The 23,049-nt window shown below is 44.7% G+C and overlaps 2 protein-coding genes across 7 annotated transcripts; one reads left to right on the plus strand and one right to left on the minus strand.

Moving 5' to 3' along the window:
• The first annotated feature begins 88 nt into the window (after positions 1 to 88).
• On the plus strand, positions 89 to 11,455 carry QPRT (quinolinate phosphoribosyltransferase). Of its 6 annotated transcripts, none has more exons than XM_053263762.1 (5): positions 89 to 134; positions 3,192 to 3,274; positions 4,592 to 5,148; positions 7,589 to 7,720; positions 9,713 to 11,455. In XM_053263762.1, the coding sequence occupies exons 3-5, from the start codon at positions 4,597 to 4,599 to the stop codon at positions 9,932 to 9,934; spliced, it is 906 nt and encodes a 301-aa protein (XP_053119737.1). In that variant the 5' UTR covers positions 89 to 134; positions 3,192 to 3,274; positions 4,592 to 4,596; the 3' UTR covers positions 9,935 to 11,455. The 6 variants fall into 6 exon arrangements, with proteins under 6 accessions (XP_053119737.1, XP_053119738.1, XP_053119735.1 ...); XM_053263763.1 differs by lacking the exon at positions 89 to 134 and adding an exon at positions 992 to 1,002; XM_053263760.1 differs by lacking the exon at positions 89 to 134 and adding an exon at positions 2,447 to 2,474.
• On the minus strand, positions 11,162 to 22,815 carry MYL11 (myosin light chain 11). Its single transcript, XM_053263767.1, has 7 exons — positions 22,677 to 22,815; positions 19,454 to 19,549; positions 13,781 to 13,856; positions 13,550 to 13,654; positions 13,378 to 13,456; positions 12,405 to 12,453; positions 11,162 to 11,541 (listed from the first exon to the last, which is right to left on the minus strand). Exons 1-7 carry the CDS (start codon positions 22,677 to 22,679, stop codon positions 11,437 to 11,439), a joined length of 513 nt encoding a protein of 170 aa, XP_053119742.1. The 5' UTR covers positions 22,680 to 22,815; the 3' UTR covers positions 11,162 to 11,436.
• Positions 22,816 to 23,049: the final 234 nt, after the last annotated feature.

Below are 23,049 nucleotides of genomic sequence, written 5' to 3' on the forward strand. Positions count from 1 at the left end.
CCACAGCTCTGCTTCCGCAAGAAGCAGGACCAATAGGAATGTAGCATTGGGGCTTCTATTCTCCAATTATCCTAGAGGAGTTGACAAACACACATACACACAAAACCAACTAAATCCTTCCTCAACAGCCAATGGTGAGGCGGGGAGGAGTTTAAGCAAAGGAACGACACTCTGGGGCGTGGCTACTATGCAGGGATTTGCCGCTAGAGGTTCTGGGGCTATTTGTAATCTAGAGACAGATGTTGAATTGGTGCCTGCTTGTTGTGCGTATTTCAGACGGCTGCTTTGGCTGCTTTTCATCACTGTGTGGGCTAAGTAGGGAATCCTAGATTTCTTTGGCATGCGTACTTCTGATTTCTGGTCATGGGAGCCCAGGAAAAATTTACAATGTGAGGTTGGCAACATGCTAACCCCACATTTACCCCAGATCATTAATCTAGGATTTGAACAAGAGATGTCAATTTGGAGTAAATGTGGGGTTCATGTGCTGCCAACCCCACATTGCCAATTTCCCCAGGTTCTCACAAGCAGAAATCAGGAATGTGCATGCCACAGGAATCTAGGATTCCCCACTTAGCCCAATAGTGACATTCATGAGGGAGGAGAGCTGGTCCTATGATAGCAAGCATGAATTGTCCCCTTTGCTAAGCAGGGTCCACCCTGGTTGCATGTGAATGGGAGACTACATGTGAGCACTGTAAGATATCCCCCTCAAGAAAAGGGGCTGCTCTGGGAAGAGCACTTTCATGCTTGCATGTGGAAGATTCCAAGTCCCCTCCCTGGCATCTCCAAGATAGGGCTGAGAAAGAGTCCTGCCTGCAACTTTGGAGAAGCCGCTGCCAGTCTGTGACAGTACTGAACTAGGTGGACCAATGGTCAGGCTCAGTATATGGCAGTATATGAGTCAGTATATGTTCCTGTGAGAGAAATAAATTCTTCTAGTGGGAGGAAAACCTCATCGTGATGAAAAATGATGTGTGGGCATATGAGATCGTTAGACAAGTGAGTGTTTCTCCAGTCTCTTTCACTCCATAACTGTACAGTACAACTTGCAGTATTTTATGTGGGGCCCCAAAACATACAGAGTAAAACTCTGCTGCTGCTGGATCAGGCCAAAGGCGCATTACTGTGAAGTAAGTCTGACTGAGCTCAACAGGACACACTCTCAAATGAATGTGCATAGGATTTAGGCTTGCCACTTGAAGAGCTCCAAAATAAGGAACATATTGTAAGACTTTTTTTTTAAAGGAACCAACTGTGTTCCTTATTAACTTGAAAAGGAACACTGCATTTTAATCCTAGATAAGGAGTGGTTCTTTGAAAGAAGGAATGGGTGACAAGCTTAATAGGATTAGCCCCTTTGACAGCATCAGTAGGAGTCGGGCACCTCTGGCAAGTGTGATGGTGCTTCTGCTCAGTCCTAATTTCCTGACAGGCTTTCTGGGGATCTGTTCCCCTTTCATTCAAGCAACACTCGTCTACTCTAGCCCTATTCAAACATTATGGCAGCTCACAGAATAGTTAACTCAGTAGGGCAAGTGTCCGGCCCAGCTTCGGGAGCTGTGCACGCTCCCAATTTCTGAATGTGTTCTAGCAAAAATGTAGGTGATATTCAGGGTTTCCTCTAACAGGGATTCCCAGACATTGTTGACTACAACTCGCATAATCCCCAGGCAAAAGCCATTGCAGCTGGGGATTTTGGGAATTGTAGTCAACAACATCTGGGAATCTCTCTTAGAGGTGTTGGAGATGCAGCTCCTGATGACATCAACCCTTAGCACCAGCAACCCTATTGACCACGAGGGGCACTGGGGAAGAGACTGAGCAAGGGAGTCCCCTCTCTGACTATGCTTTCTCTACTGTAATTCCCTTTTTGTTAGACTGATAATCTCAGGTTTCATTCTCTCATCTGGAGAGACTTCCTCCTCCTCCCCTTCCCCCTCTCCCTCCCTCTGTGTAGCTAGCAATGAGGCATGTAGGCCTTTATTTATCTCCCAGATGGATTTCCTAAATCAACTACTTTACTTAGAACTCCATGTCTCCAGACAGTATTAGTTCTCAGTGCTCTCTTTACCTGGGCCCTTCTGCTGCTGCTGGGGTAGATCAAGAAATCCCTCCTCAAAACTCTCTAAAAGGTAGAAGTGGGGAGTGAACATCTATGAGGCAGGAGCTGGGTAGGACGGCTTGTGCCGAGTAAGATGGTGCTGTCCTACCCAGCTCCTGTCTCACAGGTGATCACTCCCCACTCCTCCTACCAAGGTTTTTATTGCTAGCATGCAATTAAAAAAATCAGGAGTGCACACAGCTCCCGAAGAAGCTGGGTGGGACACTTGTCCTACCCAGTTTGCAATTGTGTGAACTGCCTTTTTATGTTATACACGCATGCAGATATCTGTACCCAAGTACATTTTTTGGTATGAATGACTATACGTGTGTTCACTTAGAAGCATGGGCATTGGGCAGATTGGGAAGAGGTAGGGTTGCCATATTCTGGCTTTCCAAATCTGGGTGCCTAATGTGCATATTATGTAACTTGGTTCAAAAATAATTTCTGAACAGAATAGTGACTGCATGTTTTGCTCCATAACTCTGCTTCTACAAAGGCTAGAGCTTAGCTTTTTTTTTTATTATTATTATTAAAGCTGAAATCCAGGTGAATCTGGGTGGGCTAAGCAATCTGGGTGAGATACTTAAAATCCAGGTGAAACCCAGAATTTTGGGGGGCATGGCCACTCTAGAGGGGGAAGTTGCCTCCCTCTGGATTGAGCCAGTTCCCGCTGAATTCATTGGGCCATACTCCCAGGGAGTGGGATATTGGATTGTGAGCTTTACACCCCGCCCCCAAACAAAAGCCCATCCTACGGACACCCTTGCATAGAAGTGAACCTGGGTACAGGCCCCCTCGAATGCAGGGTACAAATGAGAAGTTTACTGCTGTACCTAATTGAATAATATGTGAATAACTGTGGGTAGAGATCTGTATGTAAGTTCAACATAATGTGTGAACAGGGCTCTTGTTATGACCATATAATGCCTTTTTGATCAACTCAGCTGAACTGATATTGAGATGCAGCTGTGCCTGGGGTGTGGGCAACTGTTTATACAAGAAAAGGCCAGAGTCCAAAGTGCAAAAAAATCATCCTAACCTAACCCTAATCCCACCTCTTACTATGCTTCCTCCCACCCCTCAGGAATTCAGGAAATTTCTCTCTTGTGCAACCAGTTCTACAAGAGAAAAAGTTGCAAGGAGACATTTGGGAACCTGGATTGTCTGGTAAGCAACTAGAATTACTTCTTTTAATTATCTACATTTGGGGTTCTTGCAGAACTGTGGGGGTGGAGTGTGTGTTGGGATGTATCATCGAGTAAAAATTCCAGAACCACCAAAAGACTAACCGTCCTGCTTGATCTCATTTTTAGTTGCTGTGGACAAGCTGGAATTGCAGCTAGTTTTTAATTTTGTTGGCTGTTGGGGGAGGGCTATCTTCTTTAATGTGTTACATGTTTGAAACGGCAGTCCCTTGCATACTCATTTGGGAGTAAGCCCTACTAAACAAAATGCTACTCACTGCTGAATAAACATGCATACAATTGCATTGTTATAGTTGCTTCCAATGGTTTTGGCTTTCAGCAATTCTAACCTCTCTCCCTTTCCCACCCTTTAACACTAATGAGTGGTTAGAGTTTGAATGAATGTAGAAGACTGAATTCCTTACCTTGGAGTGTGTTTAATGGCAAAGTCAGCCTGTTTGGGTAAAATTGGATTTTGACCTTTGCCCTCCTGCAGGACAGGGCAACAGAGGTTATTTATTCACTTGGTTGTGTGAGTTGTCAATCCATCTCTGTTTCTTTTGCACATACACTCACTGATATAGGAGCAGCGGACCGAGGGCAGGTAGTTGGAGATGTCCTTTAGGACAAGACTTCTTAAACTTGAGTCCCCAGATGTTGTTGGAGTACAATTCTCATCAACCCAACTGCTGCAAGAGTGAAAGGCAATGATGGGAGTTCCAGCAACATCTGGGGACCCAAGTTTGAGAGATCCCCTGTTTTAGGAGATACCTCCTCAGATGTTGGATAGACTCACACAACTCCTTATGAGATGAAAATTGGAGACAGCCTTGTTGATCTGTTAGGCCTGGGGCAGGGGGGAATCCAAAAGCAAAAATAGCACCTTTGTCAAATCTAAATAAAAAGCCAGAAAGTATTGAGCAAGTTTTCCAAGTTAACCACCTTGTGGCATTTTAATTGGTCCTAATAATAAAAACATCATACAACCACTTATGCTGTGATGGCTAATTTCAGTCTTCCAACATGGCACCCCTAAATAAATGGAGAGTTGAGGCCCAATGCCACACATTTCTTGAAATATTACCACACAGCCTGTTTCCCCAGGTTTTTAGAGGCTTGTAGGAGGATAGTCTAAAATTAAATAAATGAATTTAGCACTTTGATTTTCCCAGTAGGAGCATGTGCAGGGCATGAAATGGTAAGTCGCATTACTTATTCCTACCACTAAGTGTCTCCATTAGCTGCTTAGAGCCTTGTCTGGTATATCTTTGTCAATATCTCTATGGTTTATTCTCCCTAGTCTTCATGGCCTCCAAATTCGATCTTTCACATCTTCTCCCTGCTTCCCAGTTGCGTCAACTGGCCCATGACTGGCTGCATGAAGATGTTCCCAGCTTTGACTATGGTGGTTATGCTGTGGGTGACCGACAGGAATGTGCCGTGCTCCTCTGCAAATCCCCAGGAATCTTAGCTGGCTTCCCTTTCTTTGAGGCCATCTTTGCTGAAGTGGGCTGCTCTGTGAAGTGGCTCCAGCCAGAGGGGGAATGGGCTGAGCCAATCATCCGGGTGGCCGAAGTCCGTGGGCAAGCCAAAGACCTCTTGCTGGGTGAGCGGGTGGCTCTGAACTGTATTGGGCGATGCAGTGGTATTGCCACATCAGCAGGAAAGGCATGTCGGGCAGCACGAGAAGCTGGCTGGCACGGAGAGGTGGCTGGAACAAGGAAGACCACTCCGGGATTCCGTCTACCTGAAAAATATGCCCTGTTAGTGGGAGGAGCTTCCTGCCACCGTTTTGACCTCGGGAGCCTCATCATGTTGAAGGACAACCATGTGTGGGCATCTGGGAGCATCACACAGGTGGGTGTTTCTCCAGTTTCTCCCTTTTTAGCCTACTAGCTTATGGGATCACACAGCTGTGTGTGTCCATTGTGTGTCCCTATCATCTTTGCAATGCCTAGACTGATTTGAACCAAACATGGTGCAGTTGAAGGGACATCCACCCCAATTCAAGATGGTGGGCATGTGAATGTCTGAGGCGCAAATGGGCTAACTTGTGAAGGGCTTAACCAATTATTGGTTATTTATTTAAATGTTTACACAGCAGTATTGGGATACTCTGTTCTTTTTGCTTAACCAATTTGAACCCAATTTGGAACAGGTGTAGTGACACACAGGGACACCTCAACAGCGTAGTTTGTGTTGATGTCATCCAGCTCAATTCAAGACGGCAGATGTATGAATTTATTTATTTACTAGTTTTTTTCAGCCCATTATAATAACGGGCGCTAGTGGCTCTGGGTGGGGGGTACCTTTAAGAGCGGCGGGAGGGTTTACTTACCCCTCCCGCCGCTCTCTCACTTGCCGCCACCAGTCGCCCCCGCCGCCCCCCCCACATGATTAAGGGCCAAATCGGCCCAAACAATTGCCGCCGCCGCCCGCCCGCCCTCCCAGCTGCCCGAGTCCTCCTCACCCCCCCCCACATGATTAAGGGCCAAATCGGCCCAAACAATTGCCGCCGCCACCAACCGCCCGCCCGCCCTCCCAGCTGCCCGAGTCCTCCTCACCCGCCCCCCCACATGATTAAGGGCCAAATCGGCCCAAACAATTGCTGCCGCCGCCACCGCCCGCCCACCCACCCGCCCTCCAAGCTGCCCGAGTCCTCCTCACCTGGTTAGGCCCGCGTCAGTTGGGCGATGAAAGACCATATTCTGAGAAGGAGAGAGGAGCTCACAAACAGAGCTCCTCTCTGTGCAAAGCCTCTGCCCGAACTGCCGCTATGGACGCAAAGGACGCAACAGGCGTCCTTTGCGCCCAAAGCGCCAGTTCGGGCAGAGGCTTTGCAGAGAGAGGAGCTCTGTTTGTGAGCTCCTCTCTCCTTCTCAGAATATGGTCTTAGATCGCCCGACTGACGCGGGCCGGGGTTGAGGAGGACTCGGGCAGCTGGGCGGGCGGGCGGGCGGCGGCGGCAATTGTTTGGAACGATTTGGCCAACATGGCCGCCCGTGTCTGGGCGGCCGTATCTTTCTTGGTGGTTCTGGGCATGCGCTCTGCGCATGCCCAAAACTGCCGAGAAAGACACAGGAGGCACGGGATCACACTTAAGGGTTTTATTATAGAGGATTTATTTATTTATTTATTAGAAACACTTGATATACCGCCCACTCCGAAGATTCTGGGCGGTGTACAAAAACATGCAAAACAAACAGGATTAAAATTCCATTCTAAATAAAACTAAAGTAACTAACAGGGGGTGGGGATTAGGTACACTACAAGGTAAAAGCCTGGCAAAAGAGAAAAGTCTTCAATAGAGACTTAAAAATCGACAATGAAGGAACCAAATGAATCTGCAGAGGAAGGGAATTCCAGAGAAGTGGGGCAGCAACCAAGAAGGCCCTTTCACGGGTCCTAGCACCCCGAACCTCCCGGAATTCGGGAACCGACAAAAGGGCCATCTGAGCAGATCTGACCGGACGGGATGTAACTGGATGGGAGAGGCAGGTCTGTAGGTAAACAGGTGCCAAACCCCGCAAGGCTTTGAAGGTCAAAACCAGGACTTTAAATTGAACTCGGTAGCGAATAGGCAACCAGTGTAATGACTGCAGGAGAGGTGTTACCCTGTCATATTTTCTGGCACCCACAAGTAAACGATCCGCTGCATTCTGGACCTGTTGTCGCTTTCCGATTGTCCTCAAAGGTAACCCTAAATAGAGGGTGTCACAAAACTCTAGGCGGGCGATAACAAGGGCCTGGGTCACTGTCATTAATGCTTGCCGATCAAGGTAAGGGCGTAATTGACGAATCAGATGGAGCTGGGCAAAGGCACTTCTGGCTGCAGCCTCCACCTGCTGTTCAAGCAGGAGGTGCGAGTCCAACAGTTTGGTTGAGGCAGAATGTTTGAGGCAGAAGTGGGCTAATGTGAAGATAGTAATCATCAATTAAAATTATAGTGAAAGTAGACAGATTAGTTCTTACTTGAACTTCTTGTCTTCATAATTGTACAACAAATATACAATTTGATTTAATCTCAGGTTCAGATCCATGTTTATTTTAGAACTCTGGCTAGAATAAACCTGGATCGCTCAGTTTGTATGGAATGAGCGATCCTGACTTGTTCCTAACCAGAATCGAAAGCAGAACATTCTCGACTCTCAGGTAGGCAAGGGGACAGGGAGCACATGCTCCCAAAGCTTGGGGATATTGTGTGACTCCAGAATTTAATCCTGACTCCACATTACACTGAATCGGCCCACTATTTTAACACACATCTGCTTTTTTCTAAACCTTTACAAACCCACAGGCTGTCCAGAGGGCCCGGCGTGTCGGAAGTTTTGCCCTGAAGATAGAAGTCGAGTGTGGCTCCTTGGAAGAGGCCCTGGAAGCAGCAGAATGTGGTTCTGACATTATCATGTTGGACAATTTTGCCCCTGAGGTACATGACTGGGACAAGATGGAGTCAGAGTCTGAAATCTTAAAAAAAAACACAAGATCATGTCCTGTGTATGTAATAGGAACTGACTTGGGGAATCTTGACTTTTATTTTGAAATGATAATGTGAAATTATCACAATTTTAAAATTTGCTGGGCAGGTTTGCTTTCTTGTTATAATTGGCAGACGTGTTGAGCAAGGCAGTGCTGGCATTTCTGACCCGCTGGGGCTGCTGCACGTGTGGAAGGCAGTCCTCGTGGTATTTCGCAAGAGCGCACGAGCACAGCTACTTAAAAGAGCCCATGGGCACTTGTGCAGTACTACTTCTGTTGCTTCCCATGGAAGTCGTGCTGCGCAAATACCCACGTGCCATTTTAAGTAGATGCATAAATATGCTCTTACCCAACACTGGCAAGAGCACAGCAGCCTCAGTGGAATGGAAATATGTTGGCCATTATTATTATTGTCTTATTTATAACAGTTTCATGCCTCTCCTTGAGGTCCATTTTTTGTTCCTGCCTCCACCTTCACTCCTCTACTGATATACATGTATCTCATCCTGATCCCAGCAAGAATTTATGCCTGGGCCATAGTGCCACAACAGGATCTGGTCCCCTCAGAAATATTCCAGGCCTTTCCTTGAATTTTCAACTTTTTACTTAAAAAGTCAATCTCTAGCCCTTTTTACTTTTATTTGTGCAACTGTGAGGAAAAGCATAGAGGCAGTATTCTGTTGAATTGCTCACTAAGAAGTTAACATCCTCCTGTTCTCCAGTGTACTGTTCTGGCCAGTGAATATAAAGGCACTGGGATAACTGACAAGCCATGGCCCTTATTTTTAAACAGCAATTTAACTTTGTTAATTCTGAATACAGTTAATTAACTTAAAGCAGGGCTGTTCAATTTTAGTCCTCGTGCAGATTTTTATTTTATTTTAGTCATCCTGCAGGTGTTTTATCTGTCTTGTGTATTTATTTGATTTTTATACCGCCCTTCCAAAAACGGCTCAGGGCGGTTGGCCTACAACTCCCATAATCCCTGGCTATCGGCCACTGTGGCTGGGGATTATGGGAATTTCAGGGGTTATGCCATGAAACTGAAGATCAGGAAATTTAGGATCAGGAAATTTACAAGAGGAAGTACTTTTTCACACATAGTACATAATTAATCTATGGGATTCTTTGCCCTGGGATGTGGTGATGGTCACCAGCTTGGATGGCTTTAAAAGGGGCTTAGACAAATTCATGGAGGACAGGTCTATCAATTGCCACTAGTCTAGTGGTTGTGGACCACCTCCAGCCTCAGAGGCATGATGCCTCTCAATACCAGTTTTAGAGGAGCAACAGCAGGAGAGAGGATATGCCCTCATCTCTTGCCTGTGGGCTTCTCAGGGTCATCTGGTGGGCCACTGTGGGAAACAGGATGCTGGACTAGATGGGTCTTGGGTCTGATCCAGCAGGGCTGTTCTTATGAGTTGTAGTCCAAAAACAGCTGGGGGTCCAAAGTTGAGCAGGCCTGACCTAAAGCATACTAGACCATCTGTATTTATATTCTGACTATTCTGCAAAAATTCTTTGCCCCATTAGGGCCTGTTTCCACAGAATATCTAACAACAGGACTGATTTTCCCCCTTCCTTCCCCTGCCGCTTCAGGCAGGGTTTTGAGTTTTTTTAGCTTTTATGTTTTTCAGCACTGCCCAGCTGGCTTCTTCTGGAAACAGGAAGAACTGACTGTTTCTAGGCTCGCTTCACTTTTGAAATGCCTGTCTTGGGCGTTTTAAAGCAGAGGTTCAGAATAAATGGTGATGTTGATATGGTTAAAGGACACTTCGTTCCTTGTGGGAACTTCATCAAAAAGTGGCTTTGTAGTTTGGACTCTGGGGCTGGTCAGAATCTTGACATTGCCATACAGGTGACATAAGCATAAGGCCTACATCGGTGAGCACCTGGTTGGGCCCAGCTTCTGTTTCATCGACCCCCATTTCTTCTCTTGTAGGATCTGCACCCCACAGCTAGCTCCCTGAAGGCCTCCTTCCCCCATGTGATGGTCGAAGCCAGTGGAGGAATCTCCGAAGATAACGTGACTCGGTTTGTGGGACCCAATATTGATGTGGTCTCCCTCGGTTGCCTCACCAATTCAGCCAGAGCTGTCGATTTCTCCCTCAAGATTTGCCGAGACTCAGCCTCCAAGCCATCTCTGCGGAATTTTGTCTTCTGACTTGTGAAGATGGGGGAGCCTGACAGTAATTAAGTACCATTTAAACTGGCAGGAGGTTTGCTGTGGGAGGTAGATTGTATCCATTGTGGACTGTGGTTGCCAGGTACCAACCTTTAAAAGTCCAAAACATTGTGTGGGCTGAAGGGGCTTCATTTGTGGTGAAGTTGCTCCACCAGTCCCTCTGCCTATCCTCTTCCCCTACCTGCCGTAGCAAGCGGGACCTACCGTGTGGGAGGAGGCTAGGTGAGGGAGCAGTGGAGCGGCAGCGGGGAAGGCTCACTGCCTGCATCCCTCTCAGAGCTCCATTCTGCCACCTGGCCACTTCAAAATGTCTGTGGTTTTGCGGTTATGCCCCTTCCACTCCTGCTGCAGGCTGTTTTTATGAGCTAGCCAATAAAGTGCCAATCTTTTAAAAGCGGATTCCTCACTATTTATTAACCTGTTTGTGCCCCACTACAGCTCCATCCATATTATTGCTCCCTGAATGCCTTTGGGATGCCACCAGATATCCTCACATTTGTCGCACTGCAGTGGGCCACTTTCCCCAACTCTCTGAGATCTCAAAAGCGCTCACCCCATCTTCCCTCATAATCTTGCGCTTCTCACCATAGGACGCCTCTCAAACAATTATTTATTCTGCTGCAAACCTCCTGCCATCCCAGTTATTCCATCTTGCATTCCTGTTCTTTCTCTGTCAAACTCAGGTCCCTCTCCTCCTCCATTCTTCCTGCCATAACCAAAGAGCTGCTCGATTATTCTGCTCAGTATTCTGAATTCAAGAAGGAACTGTAGCAAGGCTCTGTCCCAACTCCTAGAAGGATCCCAACTCAAGGATTCCTACCCCAGGTGACACCCTTGCAGTCTACTATGATCATTAATCCAGAATAACTACCACATCTAGGTTCTGTAACCACAATCCCCACATTGCCCATAAGTGTGCATTGCAAAGATAAAGGGGGAGGGGGGGAATTACCTTCCTCCCATTCTTTAATTGCACTGATTGTGAGAACAGTTTATACATTAAAATGTAGTAATAGGTCTGTTCAAGTGAAGTCCATGTGGACATGCCCAGAAATCGAATCAGGAGTATTAAAAATGTGCATGTGGTACCCAGTAAATGGTTTGATGTGGGAGCGTTGCTAAGAGGCATGGACAGGATCAATAATCTGGATGGGAGGCTGCTGGGAATCCCATATAAGAGCAGGAAAAACCGACTGTTAGAAGAGGGGCATTAGAAACAGAGATGTCCTCATTTTTATTAAGACATTTTACGGAGGAAGGTCCCGGTCAGGTTAAGATTGGTTGAGATGGGCAGGGGTTGGCTTTGGGGTGTGTGATTTTTCTCCCCAAACAATAGTAAGAATAATAAATAACAGAGTGACATGTATATTGCTGGGGTACAAAAGTGAGTGGATCATCAGGGACCGGCGTAAAGGAAACTCCCCGGCCTGGGGGTGTCTTGGTGGATTCCCCCCACAAAGCAAGGGTGGGGACTTCGGCGTTTATTCCCCTTCCTTGTCCTCTCCATGTGTGATGACGTAGCAAATATTCTTGTAGTCAACGTTGCCACCTACATCTGGAGGGAAGGCGTGCCACATATTCTTGATCTGCAGGAAGAAGGAGGGGGTTAAAATGAGAAGTCTGATTTTTGTATCAGTTTCTGTTCCCTAGGGCTAAAAACACAACATTTCTTGTGGTAGCCTTCACCTATGAGCAATAGAGTGTGTGTGAGTTCCATTCAGTTAAATATATCAGTATGTTTAATGCAGGAGCAAAATTCTGTATATTATTGATATTTGTTTACGATTTTTAAAAGATTCTCTACAGAACTACTGTTGCTGCTTCAACTCCCTATCACCAACTGCCTTCTGGCATATTTCTGTAGTGGAATGTTAGCATTTAAATCAGCCAATCAGGGCTGAGCTGCAGTGTTTTAGACCATGTGATCCAGCTTCATGACAATCGTATCTAGCATCCCATTGATTAAATGTTTTCCTCTCTATCTGGAATAACATGAGAGTTACAATCCTAAAGCCTGCAAACATGGATAAACAGAGGTGTAAGAGTTCAGCTGCCTATAAGTTACACTTTTCAGGCCTGAAACCATATGTAAATCTGGTTTATGATTATTCAGTGGTAACATAAAATCCTCTTTTTATGCTCAGAGATACTTCATTATTTCTTGAGATTAAGAAAGATTTTAAGGATGAGTCTTGGCTTCAAATTAAATCGTGCATGCATTGAAATCAATTTGATAAGTCAACAAGTATGCAAGTGTACTTTGCATAAGTATTTCCAATTTTAATATTTTATCCCATACCCAATATTTTAGTTTTCACAGAATTTGGATTAATTTTATTTTTTCACAAGAAGAAAAATAATGGCAGGAAAACAAAAGGGCATAAGAAGGAGATGTGGGTGAGAGAAGACAACATTAGGGTGTCATTATCATGTGGTTAAATTGCCTTACCTCTTCTGGAGTGAACCGGTCACACTGGGTGGTCAGGAGTTCTTCCAGGCTATGGTGAGGCAAAGAGAACAGGGTGCATGAGAGGATTGCCCAAATATTTGTGAATTCCTGTCAGATTGTTTCCAAATCCTCCAGCTTTTACTCCACAATCTTGCATAAGATTGACATCTCTCCAGTCTTGCATAAGCTCCAAGCCTTCTCCAAGAGTCCAGTTTGGTTTTTTGCTTTCCAGCTCCTTAGTGGGACTCAGCAGGCAACTAACCCCACCCTCTTTGAATTTCAGTTGTGAAAGTGTTTCAGTTCTAGTGCCGCAACATCATTCATATCTACACTGATTTTGTATCATGTATTCAAGCTGGTTTAAAAATCATCCCTTCTCCCCAGGGAACACTGGGAACCATCATTTCATTAGGAGGGTTAGAGGTGACTAAAGCATTCTCAAAACTTTCAACAAAGGTGGTTTGGTGAAGAATCTGAATTTTCACAATCCACTAGTTTCCAATTTCCAGTATTTTTTACAAAGAAAACCATGACAGAAATAGTATAAAAAGAGACATATGTTTGTAGTGTATATGTACAATGTGTCCCTTGAGATAGTGGGGTTATCTGGCAGTCATGTCTGAGGCTGGGGCACACATCTCCCCTTCCTTCCTCCTTTCACATGCTCCTTGAGTGCTGGTTTCAGGTAAACCACAGTCTGCCATCACACCTGAGACAGCAACCTTAATTGGAGGTCCCACTTCAAACCAGGGATTCCAATTCTGGTACAGAGGGCGAGTACAGACCACAGTCTGCTGATTTGGATGCAATGGCCAATTATTATTTCCCTGAATAAGCAAACTAGGAAAGGGATCCAAACATGAGAAGTGGAAACAGGAGCATATAAGCCTTAGGATGGCCAAAGCATGGCTTGATGTTACATGTGGATCGGCTCAGTGCTTCTTTTGGAAGTGGGCTGGAGGTAGATACTCACAACTGCTTCTTGACAGAGCCCTTGCCCTCAGGGTCCAGGACTTTGAAGGCGCCAATGATTACGTCCTCGGGATCAGCACCTGGTAGGATGAGAGAGGATGTACAACAGTGAGAGGTGGGAACATGCCATCAAGAAGGGAGGAAGGAGGAGCGGGATGGAGGAAATCACTCACCCTTCAGCTTCTCCCCAAACATGGTGAGGAAGACAGTGAAATTGATAGGGCCACTGGCCTCCTTGATCATGGCATCCAACTCCTCATTCTTCACGTTCAGGCGCCCTGCAGGGATGGAGGGAGAGGATTAGCCACTGAGGGCTGGACTGGGAGGCATCTATCAGCCTCAAAGCTTTGCTTTATCTCCCTCTCACACTATCACATTCTTTCAAGCACTCCCCCTTGTCTTACCCATAGCTGCGAATGTGTCTCGCAGGTCTTCCTTGTCAATGATGCCATCTCTGTTCTGGTCAATGACAGTGAAGGCCTAGGGAAAGGGAGAAGAGAAACCATGGTGCAATTGTAAGAAAACTCACCTCTACGTTTCCTTCCAAAACAGCAATGGACCTTGCTAGTATGTAGGTTCTGTAAGATAACTCTTCTTGAGTCCTTGCTCCCCTCAAGCAAGCAAAATAACCTTTGCTCTTGAATCTAATGACAACTGCCCTAGACTACATGATATTTGCATAAGAATTCTGAATCTCACCTTCCATTTGCAAACAGGTTTTGCATAAACTTGGACACTCCGTTTTTGAAGATTCCACACTCAGCTGATATACAGAACATGTGTAGATCTGCATTATAGTACCACAGCCTTTGTTGACATTTACACAAGAGTAAGGGCTTCTGTTTTCTAAGCTTTGTGTAATCTTTGTATATAACTCAGTAAAGCTCTGGGTAAATGTAGAACAGCAATGATGTTAATGTTTTGTCAGAACTCTCCTTTTTGCTGGTGCTCTGCAGACCGGTTCAAACATGTACAGAATGTTCATCACTTGACTAGCGCCTCATGCAATGATTTGCATGTGTGAATAAGCTACCACAAATCAAACACCACAGATGGTTCAAACCACCTCAAGGCACCCCAAATGCAATGCTATTCAGTGGAGTCAGTTCACACATTCAGCTGCCATTCATCCAGTGCTGATAACCAAGTGATGAGAAATGTACTGTACACTCATGTGAACAGGCCCCAAGCTCAGCAATGGATCTGGGTGAAAAACCTTTTCCAGAATTACATGCTTTGTCAGTATACCCTACATCAGGGATTCTCAACATTGGGTCTCCAAATGTTATTGGACTTCAACTCCCATAATCCCCAACCAAAGGCCACTGGGGCTGGGGATTATGGGAGCTGAAGTCCAATAACATCTAGGGACCCAATACTGAGAATCCCTGCCCTACATGTCCATGTTCACCATTGGTAGTTGCAAGACTGCACAAACCTGTGCCTATATTTTAGAAGCACTGATGGTCTTATGTATGTTTCAATACATCTCATTGTGCAAACATCCATGAAGTTGAAACCAGCTTTAGTTTTGCATGAATTTGCTTACAAAGTCAATATTGACAAAGTATAAAAATACTTCCACAAAGTAGTGATGTGGTCTCTGGACCTATCTCCTTTTTCCATTCTACAATATGGAAAGGAAACACTCCTTTCTAGATGCTGGTTGATATAAAGCAGGAAAACGCCAGGTTTAGATCACCACATTTCAAGAAAGACAACTCTATAGCAATGAAGTTAACAAAGGGTCCTGAACACAATGTTCATTAGAACAAGTTGTTCTAGTAAAAATTAATCTGCCTACTTCCCTTTCACTATCCCTACAACTGGACTAAATTTTGTTCAAATTGGTTAGGCAGTCCACAAGTTAGACCTCTTGCATCTCAAATGTTCCCACGTCTACGTGGACTGGGGTGGATGACATCATTACAAACTACACCATTCAGTTGTCCCTATGTGTCACTCACTACAACTATACCAAATTTGGTTCAAATCGGTTAGGCAGTCCAAGGTTAGCCAACTTGCACCTCAAATGTTTATGTGTCTGCCATCTTGAACTGGGGTGGATTACATCATCACAAACTATGCCACCGATGTGTCCCTATTTGTCACTCGCTACAACTGTACCTAATTTGGTTCAAATCGGTTAGACGGTCCACGAGTTAGCCCACTTGCGCCTCAAAAGTTTATGCATTCACCATCTTGAATTAGGGTGGATAACATCATCACAAACTACGGCGTTGAAGTGTCCCTATGTGTCATTATAACTGTAACCAATTTGGTTCATATTGATCCAGGTGTTGCAAAGTTGATAGGGGTGGACGAACACACGGAATGCCGCGTGATCTCATAAGCACTAAGCAGGCAAAATAACAGAGATCTGAGCACATATAACTAAGATAAAAGGAGAAAAAAGTGGAGATAATATATCAGTAGTTTTTTACCATCTAAAAAACTCTACTACTCAAGAGGAAAACAAAAAAATAAGTAACTGAGCTGCAGGCTGATCAAGAAACATTAGCTCCAAACTGTAGCAGAGAGCAGCATAGATATGGCAGCAAGGGGGAATAAAAACACTATAATTTGCTCAGGAATGTTGCTAAATAGCTTTCCCTGTTAAATGGTGACTGGATGATTTAAGTCAAGGAGTTCCTGTGCTAATGCTCAGAGAAACCCAAGATCCCTTCATGTCCTTCTTCCAGTTCTCTTCACTGTCGCTTATCTAGCAATGCATCATGGGATTGGAGAGACGCCAACCCCAGCTGGCATGACTCCTTTGGGCCTCTCTCTCACCTCCCCATTTTTCTGCAGCTGTGCCCTAGAGACACCTGTCACTTGATATCCCTCTTCGCCTCTACCAGGAATGGAAACAATCTACTTCTGTCTCGCATTAAACCCAGTACCCCTCCCTAAGGGGACAGGTGGTACATTCCGAAGGAGCTGTTGATGAGGTCTCTAGAGGAGGGAGGGCAGGAGGGAGAACTAACTCTCTTCTTGCCTCACTTACCCTCCTCCTTTTCTGCTTCGTGCTACTACGTGTAGAGCTTTCCTGCTAAACGTGAACTGCCAAATACCACAGTATGTGCAGAATACCACAGTATGTGCAGAACTGTCTCTGTGGGTGAAGAAGTGGACAAACTTTCCAACTCTCTTTTCATTTTCAAGACAATAATTTTAATTGCTGGAATGAAAATTGCATTATCCCAGCAAATCAACACTGTGCTTTGAGCGCAGCGGAAAATACCATTTCCCAGCAACAGAAGCACTCTCTTGGTGAACAGCAGTTGGATGCCTTCCAAGCCATGTATAAGAACTGCATATTAAATGCACAAAAACAACACTGATTGGAACAACACTTAGTTACTTTGGGTGGATATAAAGACAGCCAACTTAGCTGTAGTATAACTAGATTTATATAGCACCATTGATGTAAGCAAACAATTGGTCTGTGTCTGGAGAAGCTTAACATGTACATACTGCAATATTATAAAATGCCCACTTCTGGAAATGTGATCTCAGCAAACAAAGCAGCACAACCTTGTCCCATCCCATCCCTAAAAATAGGCAGCCCAAGAGACACTACGCTCCATAACCTAAGGAGCAAAACTGAACATACATGTATGAAGCTGCCCTCTACTGAGTCAGACCATTCAGCTGTCTATCCCAGTACTATCTGCTCCGACTGGCAGCAGCTCTTCAAATATGGAGATTAGCCAAGCAAAAGGCAGAAATCAAGAGGTGCAAAGAGTTGTGAATGTGATGCCAGAAGAGAAACTTTTTCTTAAATCCAACATGGTGAAATGTGGTTAGACTAGCACTGGGGAACTTGGGTTCAAATCCCCACTCAACTTCAACTTTTGTTGAAAAGCGGTATATAAATATTCGTCGTATTCGTATTTGTAAACCTCACAGGAATGATGTGAGTATATAATGGGGAAGGCGAGAAAAGTCTTGTACGCTGCCTGAATTTCTTGGAGGAAGATGGGATGTAAACCTAATAAATATATAATACGAATATATAATATTCCAGTAGTGAGCTTTGCTCTCTGCACCAAAGACAAGTTTTGTCAAAAAGGAAAAGAGGTGTGAAAAAAGGGTGGACTAGCGTGAAGGAGGAGAAAGAAGGGCTGAAGAAATGTCCAAAGCTACAGGGCAAAAGACAAGATAACCCGTTCTGTGAATGAGCAGGTATAACTCTTTCTGCGCCCCACCCCAAATATAATCTTTGTACCCCATTTCTCTATTTGGAGCCCTAAAACGGAAGAGTGTTCTCAGCTTTTACAATACTAGGCTTATCTTCACTCCCCATGGGCTGCAGCCACTAGGGCTTCTGCTTCCCCACCTTCCTCCAGGCCCGTCATGCAGAATTTGTCTCCAAAGATCTCCTTGTAAGGAGCTGCTGCTTGTTCCATCCAAGCACAGTTGTCACCTACTTTCTCCGTCCTTCCTTGCCCAAAATAGATGCTGCTGCGTCTCAAGGGTCCCAAAAAGGAAACACTACCATTCTTGAGGTGGGGGTGCTGCGGGGTAACGGCAACCCCCCCTGCAGAAGGTCAAGGAAGGGCCTCTTTGAAATGAAGACCAAGAATCTCAGATGTGTGGGAGAACTTCATATGGAAGATCCTCACCACCACATCACACTGGCTTCCTAAATGGAGGCATTTTGCTATAGACTGGATGACAACTAGAGGATGGAGGCTACCTCAGTGGTGTGCGAAGGGGAGGTTGGATCTAATAAGAGGGGAAGTTTAAAGAGAAAACCTTCTAAGGCTAGGAGGTGTCAACAATTTGAGCTCTTCTAAAGGCTATGGGCAACATCCAGGCTAAGTTAGTCATGTCTAAGTCCCATTGAAATTAATGGGGTTTGTCGTACAAATTCGTCTCATTGATTTCAGTGGTGCTTGGTCATGACTAACTAGCCTGCACGCTGCCTTCTGTGTCCTATAGAGACAAAGAAACTTTCTCTGAAGAACTTGATCAATCCCCATGGATTGATTCTCTATGGCCCAGCTGACACAATTGTTTGAATCTAGGTTTAATGTGGGTTACCGACATCAGTGTGATGATGATGATGATGATGATTTTACATTTATATCCTGCGCTCCCTCCAAGGAGCCCAGAGCGGTGTACTACATACTTAGGTTTCTTCTCACAACAACCCTGTGAAGTAGGTTAGGCTGAGAGAGAAGTGACTGGCCCAGAGTCACCCAGCTAGTATCATGGCTGAATGGAGATTTGAACTCGGGTCTCCACGGTCCTAGTCCAGCACTCTAACCACTACACCACACTGACTCTCATGTCAAGGTGGGATCTCAGATTCATCTTGGACCATCAACCACCTTGGCGTGGGTTCACACAATCACACTAATGTTGGTAACCCATATTAAATCTAGATTCAAATAACTGGGTGAACCAGGCCTACCTCTCTCTCCTCACCCTGCCCCTCCTCTTCATTAAGCCCTTTAGAATTTGCGACCTGCACTGTATAGGGTTAAAACTGTCAAGGGTTAAAATGAAACTTAGGAAGACTGATGAGGCATAGGCCTTCGCATATGAAACTGAGTAGATCAAGAAATATTGTTTTCCCCCCAGGTGTTCTGGTCCCTCAATTTTTACAGGCCGAATTCTGTCTGGACCATCCACCACCAATGGCCATCCATGTTTTTCAAGAAATATCTACAGAGGAGAACTCTACAGATTCCTTCAGTATTTTATGATTAGAAATATCTTCTGTATATCTTATCTAGACCTTTCACATCCTTGTTGACCACAACATGTGATTTCTATGTCGGGATTCTCAAACTTTGGTCTCCAGATATTGTTGGTCTGCAACTCCCATCATCCATAGCCACAATGGCCAAAGAATGATAGAAGTTGTCATTCAACAACATCTGAGGATGCAAGGTTAGGTGGATTTCCACAGTGCATCTGAGGATGCAAGGAACCTTGAGGATGCAAGGTTAGGTGGATTTCCACAGTGAGGTTATGGCTCTGAGCATCCTCCTCTAGCTCTGAATTCAGTGTTGCTTCTGGCAACTTGCATTTATTCTCTCCTCCATCTTTTCCTTCTTTCTTACCTCTTTGAACTCCTGAATTTGTGTTTGGTCAAACATGGAGAAGACATTGGAGCTTCCTCCTTCGGCTGCTGCCCTTCTCTTTGCCTTCTTGGGTGCCTGTAATGGAGAAAGATGGGGATTTTAATGGCAGGGACCACTCCATAGCATGAAAACAAGTGACATTTTTAATAAGGTTGGGAAAGGGGCCACATTTTCTGCAGGTTTCTGGAGATTTAAATGTTGAAAGGTATGCTGAATGTTGTTCTGTAAAACATTTGTGATATTGTGATATTTCTGTATCTGAAAAAATTAAGGTCGGGAAAGAATGTCTTTTCACTTTTAAAGAAATAATTATTCCCAAATTGTTTTTTAAAAGTTAGGTTTTTATTTCCAAGCAGGATTTTGATATCAGTCTTCATTACTTTTCAAAAACATGAGAGGAAGGGTCAAAGACTAAAAAATGTGTTATTGCCGTTAACAAGGTTTCTTACAAACCTGGAATTTTAAAAAAGTTCCAGTTAACTGTATGGTCTGGAAGCACAAAACACGTTTTCTGATTGTCAAGAAATTGAATTGAGACCAGCTTCAAGCCAGATGGTTGAAGCAGATAATATTTGGGGTACCCCAAATCTATATTTCAGGTCTGTAACAGCAAATATTTATTCTTCAAATATTTCTTCATATGTGTGGGTATGGAGTAATTTAAAAATGTAAACTTATCCACATATACTAGTTTTATGTCTCCGGAAACAGTCTATATATTTTAGTTTCCAAAAACTGGCTGACATCATGCCTAAATTACTCAACAGAAGTCTCATTGAATTTGACATCTTATTAATTTCAACGGGCATTCTGTTAAGTATGTTAGTCAGGATGTCAGTCACATTTTTAACAGATGCTGACTAAAAAATAAATGAATATTAATAATATATTGCCTGATATCTCCCTGCAAGATTACAATTTGGGCAAATACAATTGGAGAAAAACAAATTTGGAACAAAAACAATTCTACCAGAAAAATATCACCACCCAGGAGCTGATGCGTCTAATATTAAATGGTGTGCAGATGAGTCACTTCCAGAAGACCAAGATAAATAGTACTTCTTTCTTAACTCTGTCCCATGTGAGAAAAGAAAAAACCGTACTAGAGGAACAATTTACACTCTTAGTCATCAGTTCTCCCACCAAATTTGGTCACTACATGAACAATATTACTCAAATTATGGCCTAGAGCCTTCAGACCTAGCATCTATTGCTTGAAGTAGCTGACAGCACCCCACAACCCAGCTGCAATGCCTCCTGTGATGCTGTGTACATACAAGATTGAACCATGGTCCTTCATAATCTGGAGTCACATTCTCAAGTGTTAGAAGAATGCTTCAGTGTGCTCAAAGCTACTGGGGGAAAATGCAATCTTGCAACTTGGCCCTCAAGTTGTGACAAATGACAATGAGGCAAGTTCCAGAAGGTTCTGAAGATGTGGGAGGGATGGCAGAATAGGGATTCCAGATGCACCCAAGCATGGGATAATCAAGTAGGGCTCTTGATATTCTGGACAGGAGTTTGCAGGAGAAATCTGGGAGGAAGATGTGAGTTTAGTGAGTGCTGACTGGACAAAAATGACTGGATATGATAAAATGATAGTATATGAATGGGATAAGCTAAAACCAGACAGAGATGGAAGCAGCAAAAGAGTTTGGACTAGAAGCTAGTTGGGTGGAGGGAGAAAATGTAGTAATGGGTTCCTTCCCTAGGCAGTAGAGTCTTAAGTGTGTAGCAGGAGGAGAGTGGGGCTAAGAAGTGAGCTGGATTTCTGAAATGTTAATTGTAAAGGTTTAGGGAGTCAAGTAAGAAACGGAGACGACACCCCATGAAGACATGTCTCTTGGCGTCAGCAGCATGGCTTGGCTCACTTGTGTGGGTGGCGATCTGGAGCAATTGCTCTGTAAGCACCTCTCACAGCACACCTGCTCTCTGCTGGGGCCTGGCTGGGTTTCATAAGACGACGACGGGTCTGTGTGGATGACGCCACACAAAGTTCCTCAAAGTGAAAGGGAAAATTCCGATTTCTTCTTCTTAAAACAGAAAAAAGGAAGGGTTACATGATTCCGGCTCCCGTTGTTTGGATTCTGCGGCGCCTCTAGGAATGCAATTCCTGAAGCTTCTTCCTACTCAGCAATTACTCAGCTGCCCTTTGCTCCTTCTCTAAAAAAAAATCCTTTCCCTTAGAACTGCCCTTGCCCCAAGCAGCTGGTGCCTTTCAGCTGGGGGTCCAGCTGATTCCCAGTAAAGCGTTTTGCCGCATGACTCAAGAAATTGGAGCATTGTGCAGTTATTCAGGGGCTGAAATCATTTGCCAGGGAGTCCTAGGGTATGGAGAGAAACCATGTCAATGGGAGGATATGAAGGGGAAAATATATGTGAGATCGGCTTCAGCGGGAGATAATAAAGGACCTGGAATACCGGAAGAGGGTTCCAATCATCCTTCATAACTTAACATTCTGTATGCTGTTTTGTATTCACCTCTCACCAGCCCCTTTCCCCTTATCAAGCCTCCCAGCAGCTCTTCAGCATCCACAGGTATTCCTACTTCCAGTCTCAATAGCTCCAAGGTAAGTAAAGTGTGCCGTCAAGTCGATTTTGACTCCTGGCGCCCACAGATCCCTGTGGTCTTCTTTGGTAGAATACAGGAGGGGTTTACTCTTGCCTCCTCCTGCACAGTATCAGACAATGCCTTTCAGCATCTTCCTATATCGCAGCTGCCTGCTGCCCAATATAGTAGCAGCAAGGACCCAAACCAGCAATCTTCTGCTTGTTAGTCAAGCATTTCCCTGCTGCGCCACTTAAGATGAATACATATTTATTCTGCCGACAAGTGGAAACTGAAATGAATAGGTAGTTAGAAGTGTGTGTGTGTGTGTGTGTGTGTGTGTGTGTGTGTGTGTGTGAGAGAGAGAGAGAGAGAGAGAGAGAGAGAGAGAGAGAGAGAGAGAATTAAATAGGTAAGGGATGCTCAAGACATAATTATTGCTGTAGCTCTCATAAAATATTACTAAAATAGGTAAGGGGAGAGAAGGAAGGAAGGAAGGAAGGAAGGAAGGAAGATTGATAGATATGTTGATAAATTGATATTCGTTCATTTCCTCTCCGCTTTGTACATTTCCACAAGATTGGATGATAAAGAGGTAGCCAGTTTCCTTTGGGACCTTTCAGTACCTGCACCCCACCCTTCTGTTCTACTTACCATCTTTTTTCAGCAGGAGGACGAACAGCAGCTGTGGGTGCGGTGGAGATGTCCCAGGGGCCAGATGGGCGAGGAGCCTAGACACAGGCTGTGAATTCCCCCGGGGTTAAATAGACTCTCCTTGGGGGAGGCGGGGCAGCTAACTATAGCTACATCTTCAAGTTTGGCTCCAGAGCTGGGGGTGGGGGTAACTGGAGTCCAGAAATAGACTCCAGAGGAACGCAAATGGGCTAACTCCTTTCTTGGAGAAAGGGAAGGTATATTAGGTTTGACAATTTCTACCCCTAAAATCTTATTATCGTAAGGGATTGTGATAATCCTATTTTCCAACTTTATGTTGTATAGGCCCTGCCCCATACTTTGGGACAAGTAT

This window comes from Hemicordylus capensis, chromosome 6 (genome assembly GCF_027244095.1).
Source record: "Hemicordylus capensis ecotype Gifberg chromosome 6, rHemCap1.1.pri, whole genome shotgun sequence".
Taxonomy (NCBI): Eukaryota; Metazoa; Chordata; class Lepidosauria; order Squamata; family Cordylidae; genus Hemicordylus; species Hemicordylus capensis.